The sequence below is a fragment of the Akebia trifoliata genome, chromosome 15, assembly GCF_017979445.1.
Source record: "Akebia trifoliata isolate Shusen 1 chromosome 15, ASM1797944v1, whole genome shotgun sequence".
NCBI lineage: Eukaryota > Viridiplantae > Streptophyta > Magnoliopsida > Ranunculales > Lardizabalaceae > Akebia > Akebia trifoliata.
The window spans coordinates 19,444,497-19,451,442 of NC_141389.1; the positions used below are offsets into that span (position 1 = coordinate 19,444,497).

Here is a 6,946-nt window from a genome sequence, read left to right on the forward strand (position 1 = left end):
AGAGTCGCGCTAAAATGTGTGCGATCTGTACGTGGTTGACGTGGCAAGTGCACCATATTCCAACCCTACCTAGTGAAACGTTGCATAATGTTCTTTGTTAAAATAGGTTGTGAACAATTCCGATCTTAATTATAGTGAGGAGGATGACATAAAAATGGTTGACGTCTGTATCAATCTCGTCTTTTAGGAGCATGAAAGTCAAGAAATCATTTTCAATTGATAAAATGTGAAGCTCGAAAAGAAATTTTTTTATAGAAATCTCTAAGAAAATCAGGTACAAACAAAATCACTGTCAAAGCAACATTTTCAATTAATTACATGCGAAACTTAGAAAGAAGAAAGTTGCACACATCATCTTTACTTTTTGTACTTGACTGTTATTGAGATTTGTATGCTTATTTCCATCAAAATCAATAAAATTATTTACGATATTATTTCACAAATCTCGAGGTAGATTTGTTGTCAATAGTATAAATCTTAATAATGTGGGGACTTAAGCCTAAATCATCCTAAGAGGATGCGGTCTTAAAAATAATAAATATTTACCACAACAACCAAAATCTAATCTTGGGAAATGGTACTTATAAAAGCACCCCACGAATTAACAAGGGCAACCCACACCAAAGCCAATTTGTTTTGTCTTATACAAGTAAAAAAGCTTCGGAATGAACTAATTTTTGATGAAGATAATCTTTATGACAAGGAGATTATCCTCCCCAAAAATCAGCCCATGCCATTCCAAAACTTCTATCCCCATCACAACTAGTTTACAAAAAATAAAAACAAAAAACAAAAAACAAAAAATAAAAAATAAAAAAAAATGGATGATTATGATTCTTGAACTTGTTTTTGATGAGATTAGAAATTTCTAAATGGGCTGATTTTTTGTGAGGATGATCTCCTCATCATAGAGATCATCCTCACAAAAAATCAGCTTATTTTGAAACTTTAACACATATAAGTCAAAATAATTTGGTTTTGGTGTGGGTTGCTCTTACTAATTTGTGGGGTGCTTTTATAATTACCCCTTGGGAAATACTTTAGTACATGATATGTCTAAGTAATTACATCCATGAGTTGGTAAATTCTCCATAAAAAAATGGCCTGACTGGTTCTTTATTTATTTTTGACTCCTGATAATTTGATTTGCCAAGTGACATACTCAATCAACTCCTTGACGTGGACAGGTTCGGGAACTATAGATTTGTACATCTCGGGATACATGGCTCCCTCAGGATACACTTTTTTATGGGAAAATGGAATCTTGTATCCCGAGGAGTACAAATCTATGGTTCCCGAACTTGTCACGTTATGGAGTCGATTGAGTATGCAACCTGACGAGTCATATTATCACGACTCTATATTTTGATAAGAGTTGTGACAATCTAACTACCCCACGTGGCAAACTCAATTGACTACCATGACATGACAAGTTCGAGAACCGTAGATCTGCACTCCTCGGGAAACACGGTTCCCTCAAGATACACTTTTTTTATGGGGAAGTGCAGCTGTGTATCCCGAGGAGTGAAGATCTATGGTTCCTGAACTTGTCACGTCAGGGTAGTAGATTGAGTTAGCCACTTGGGGTAGTCAGATTATCGTGATTCTTGTCATAAAGGACTAAATGGGGGGTTGACAAGCAAGTTAAAAGTAGTTTTTTAATCCAATTGGACTAATTGCCCCAAAGAAGGGTTGTATGTACATCAAACTTTGCTCTTCCACCAGTGGAGCAAACATTTATATATTTTCTGTAAAATTATAGCATCAATGGTGTGATCGCTAAAAAAAGTGGCAGAAAAAAATGTAACCACATTCTCCTTGTTTCCTAGTGCCCTTCCTTGTGTTCTTCTCTCTTAGCTGACGTTAAAGGTAAGTTTTTATTCTAAAACGCAGACTAAGTTCACTCATCACATGAATTAGCACCCAAACGTCCTTCAAAACTCTAAAGGCGTTTCCCAACTTTGATAAAAACTTTATGGGTATGCTTCATTTCAAACTAATTTTTATTCTACCATTTGGTTCAGACACTTCTGTCTTCTTCATAAGATGTCTGTCATCAATGCTGGATTTAGCCTAATTAGACAAAAGATAAGTATTATGTCTGATAAATTTGGAGAAAAAATATGCAAAGGATTGGCAATTATAGGAGTAGTGTCATATTTAACATACATTTTCCTTTTTAACCATCCATGTTGTGGTCAATCTTCACGGTTGTTCAGTTCTTTAATCTTCAAAAAAGACGTTAGCAATGCATATGCCACTACTAATATTAGCCATATAGTGTTTGGCATAGCGGGTTCCGCCAAGACATGGAAAGGCAAGAGAGTGTACATCGATGAATGGTGGCGACCAAACATAACCCGAGGATTTGTTTGGTTAGATAGAGCTCCAATAGAGTACCTCCCATGGTCTTCATCTTCTCCACCATTTCGGGTTTCTGAAGACATTGGAAGATTCAAGGAGTACAACAAACATGCAATGCCATACGCAATTCGAATGGTACGTGTGATCTTGGAGACATTTAGGGAGGTAAATAAGAATGTTAGATGGTACGTGATGGCCGATGATGACACGGTTTTGTTTGTTGATAATCTAGTTGAGATTCTCGCTCACTATGATCATAATAAATATATCTATTTGGGAGAGAGCTCGGAGTCTGTTGCGTCAAATTATGATCACTCGTTCGATATGGCATTTGGAGGAGCTGGGTATGCTTTGAGTTTTCCCCTTGCAAAAGCACTAGCAAGAAACCTAGACCTTTGTATCAAGAGATATCCAAGCTTGTATGGAAGTGATCATATTTTGCAGTCATGTGTATCTGACTTAGGAGTCTCACTGACTCACAACAGAGGGTTTCATCAGGTAAACAGAAGTGCTTCCATGAAATAACTTCTCTTGGAATCTCTTATTGCTTGATGAAAACTGTTTGGTGACAGTGTTCAATAAGTGCTTTTGGGGATCAATAAGCACTTTTAGAAGTTTTAAAAAAGAGTTGATTTTCTGATGCCCCTCAGACACACGTCCCCATACGGCCCCTGACGCATCATGGGCAAGAACCATAGATTTTTACCTTGGGATACACAACTGTACATCCCCATAAATATGTGCAGTTTTGTATCTCGAGGAAAATAATCTATGATTCTAACACATGCCACGTCAGCGGGTGTGTGTCGGAGGAGAGTGCCAGAAAATCATTATTCTATAAAAAACATTTGATGATTTAAAAAAAAAAAAAAAAAAAAGAAAGAAAAAAAAGAAAAAAACAGCTTGTTTGGACATTCTGGTTACAATTAAAAATTTAGAGAGCTACTATTGGCAGCCCAACTTCTACTTATCATACTCATACTAAAAATAAAGAAAATAAGTGAATCATTGAGAATAAGTAAATGTTGGGGTGCCAATAGAAATTCTCTGTGGTTTTTTTTGCTAGATTTTTTATTTTTAAGTTTATAATTTATACGGGCCTTATCATAATTGCAAACAACTACTGAAACTGTTTGAACGAGTGTTATATCGTTGAGATTATAATTTGAGCCGAACCATTTAATTGGGGTGTGATAAATAATTTAAGAAATTAGGTTGTAATAAGTAAAAGTTGGGTTCTGATAGCAGCTCTCTTAATTTATAATCTTACACTTTTTGGTTATTATCTTAAATAATATAGACATTTCCATTTGAACAAACTTGTTCTTTTACTTTCCATTTGATTCCTGCAAAAAATCAGAATCCAAAATCACCATTTTTGGATTTTAGACCACAGGAATCATGAAGCCAAATCATACCAAACGACAATTTGATTCCGAAAATCGCTTGAGAGTCCGAAATCAAGAATCTGGCCACCAAAAGTCACTCCAATAATCTCTCACAAAAATAAACCCCCCATCTTTGTTCCTCATTACAGGTTGATCTGCACGGCGACATATCAGGATTGCTATCAGCCCATCTACCATTTCCTTTACTATCCCTTCACCACCTTGACCATGTTGATCCTATCTTCCCTTCCATGAACCGTCATGATGCACTCAAACACCTTATGGAAGCCACAAAAGCCGATTCCTCACGACTTCTGCAACAAACAATCTGCTATCAAAAGCAAAGCAATTGGTCCTTCTCCATTTCATGGTGCTACTCTGCTCAAATATATGAAAAAATTCTCCCTCCAAGCTTCTTAGAGAGACCTCTTCAGACATTCATTCCATGGAAAAACACGGCTAGACCACATTTCATGTTTCACACTCGCCCTATCTCCAATGATCCATGTGAAGCTCCCCATTTCTTCTTCTTTGATTCAATAGAGCAAGCTGATGGTACCCAAATTGTTACAACTTACATTCGAAGAGCTCCGCGTAAGCTACAAGCTTGTTTATCAAGTGGTAATCATTCTGCCGAACCGATTACAAAAATTCAGGTCTTTTCGCCCCCAAAGAGACTCAATTTGGTGAGAAAATTTTCAAATATGAACGTGTAGCTTAGTAATTAGTGAGTTGGTTTAGCTACTAATGTGGGTTTTCATTTTGCATCAGGTTGGAAAAAGAGAATGCTGTGACATTGTTCACAAATCTGGCATAAACGTTGTTGAGGTTAAGCTTAGAGGTTGCATGGAGGAAGAAATTGTGGGATAACTTTATTATTTAAGTACCCATATCAAGGCTGCTTTGTTCTTAAACGATCAGCTTGTTATGAATTCTTATAGATGGTTATATTGAATCCCAGAACTTGTTTGTTTCTTGAACTCTTTGGGTGTCTAACAAACAGTTGAGATGGGAAGAGTGTTGAGTTTAGTCCCACATCGGACACTATTGCCTTGTCTCTCTCGTTATAAGCTTCTGGGCCTCTCCACTCATTACATATTTCCGAGGGACTGGTTTGTTAGTGATGTGTTTTGTCAGGAATTCCTTGCGACAATCTTCGCATCTCAACCATTTGTTGGATACAAAGCCGGCCTAGAATTTTCCTTGCTTCTTTGTAGGTTTGGTGGCCACCAATTTGCTCACAGAATTTCTGGTCACAGTGCTCACACTAGCGCTAGCCACATCAAGTCTAATGAGGGTAATTTTATAAATTGGAGATGCATTTAATACACCCGGGCTCATGTGATTGGTGGATCCCGGATACTGTGAGCACTGTGAATAAAAATTCTATAAGCAAATTTTTTTGGTAAATGATCAGTGTTTCTTTAAGAGACAAATGAGACAACCACACCACAAGAATAAACTTTGAAGTGGCCCTCCTGCTTCAAATTTTTGAAGGAACCCTGCCTTTACAAATACCACATGCCCTATCTATGTGTTTTGATGAATATTTGAGATAGAAAAATGCAGAAGTGACCTCAAGACTGTTCCTCATTTCACTTTCTTGACGTGGAAGTGTGAAGGAACCATAAATATTTTTCATCGAGATATGAGTGAAAAGGCATCTATAGTCCTACACACTTCCACGTCAGGAAAGTGAGATATGAGGTACATTCTTGAGGTCAGTCCAGCATGATTCTTTGAGATATCCTTAAGTTTTCAAATTAGTGACATGCCCCATTACCTCAGTCTTCTCTTATAGACCAATGAAAAAGGGCCTTACATCATTGATTTTTCTTATCAATAGCAGTCACCTTCAACCTCTTAGAAAAGATGAAGAAGATGATAATGATAATGATGAGTGTGGTGGGACTTTTCTATCACCACCTTGAGATTCACAGCACCACCCTTGATCCTCTTTGTTATTTTAGGGATTTGATTCTTATTGCCAAGTTTTACTATTGATAAAGAGAGACCCTTATAAGACGTTTTGCTTCCTCCTTTCTTGGCCTATCACTCAGGAAACACGATATTGGTATGGGGCTTATTTGCTGGCTCTCTTTCCCTGCTTCTCCATTGTGTATCTCTAGGATGATCATTGAGCTTTGCTTGGATAAGAAACTATGCCTACACGCAGGGGCGGTGCCAGGATTTTGTTTTTGTGGGGGCAAATTACAAATAGAAAAATTTTCTGATTTTCTATGGGGACAAAGCAGTAGAATGTTAAAAAATTTTGTGGGGGCAAATTACAAATAGAAAAATTTTCAAAACTTCTGTGGGGGCAAAGCAGTAGAATGTTAAATTTTTTTTTTAAATTATTAGTACCTCCCTATTGATTTTAGAAATGCTTGTGGGGGCAATTGCCCCCACTGCCCCCACTGTAAATCCGCCCCTGCCTACACGAGAACTTTTTTTCTTAGTGATCGAGTTTCTCTAAAGAAACATCTTTTCATTCTCCCACTTGTAGATACCCTAATATTGCTTCCCAGAGGTTTTCCCAAAAGCATGATGGGACCCAAACTTTCAAAAATCGAGGAGTTTTGGCTAATTCCTAAGATTAGTCACATAGCAAGATTTTTTATGGGAGATGATTCTAGAAAATCCGAGGGTACCATTAGATTCATATAAAAAATTATCCAAAATGGACGATAATTTTTCCAAAATTGGAGATCAAGACATTGAGTTTAAAAAAAAAAAAAAAATTATAAAAAATGACACTTATGTCCCTTGATCACTATAAATATCCAACTTAAGTGAAAATTATAAAATTTTCATCTTCTTTTCTAAAACCTTAAACCTAACCTCTTTAAAGTTTTAAGCAGATCGTGGAGTGGATCCAAGACTTGGTAAAGGAGAAGAAAAGTTTTACTTTTTCGAGGGTTTCACATCTAACTAAGCATCTTGCATTTTGGCCAAGAACAAGCTTGAGTTTCGAGCAAAGAGGATTGTGGGGACGCCATTCTCTGAGCTTAGCATCGTAGAAGACGCAAATCAAGTAGGAACATTTTCTTCTACCTTTTAGTTACTAATTTCTAGAAGAAAATCAAAATTTCAAAGAATTTAGGTTGAGGGTTTTGATTAGGACTTTATTTATGTGAAATCCATGCATGATTAGATGTTTGATATAATGTATTTTGTTTTAACCATAATTTTTT

General features: G+C 36.6%; 1 protein-coding gene across 2 annotated transcripts; it reads left to right on the forward strand.

Annotated features, from left to right (window-relative positions):
- The first annotated feature begins 2,025 nt into the window (after positions 1-2,025).
- Positions 2,026-5,105, forward strand: LOC147384518 (uncharacterized). Of its 2 annotated transcripts, none has more exons than XM_086426242.1 (3): positions 2,026-2,862; positions 3,902-4,438; positions 4,524-5,105. In XM_086426242.1, exons 1-3 carry the CDS (start codon positions 2,047-2,049, stop codon positions 4,620-4,622), a joined length of 1,452 nt encoding a protein of 483 aa, XP_086282368.1. In that variant the 5' UTR covers positions 2,026-2,046; the 3' UTR covers positions 4,623-5,105. The 2 variants fall into 2 exon arrangements, with proteins under 2 accessions (XP_086282368.1, XP_086282370.1); XM_086426244.1 differs by having other exon boundaries at positions 2,026-2,499.
- Positions 5,106-6,946: the final 1,841 nt, after the last annotated feature.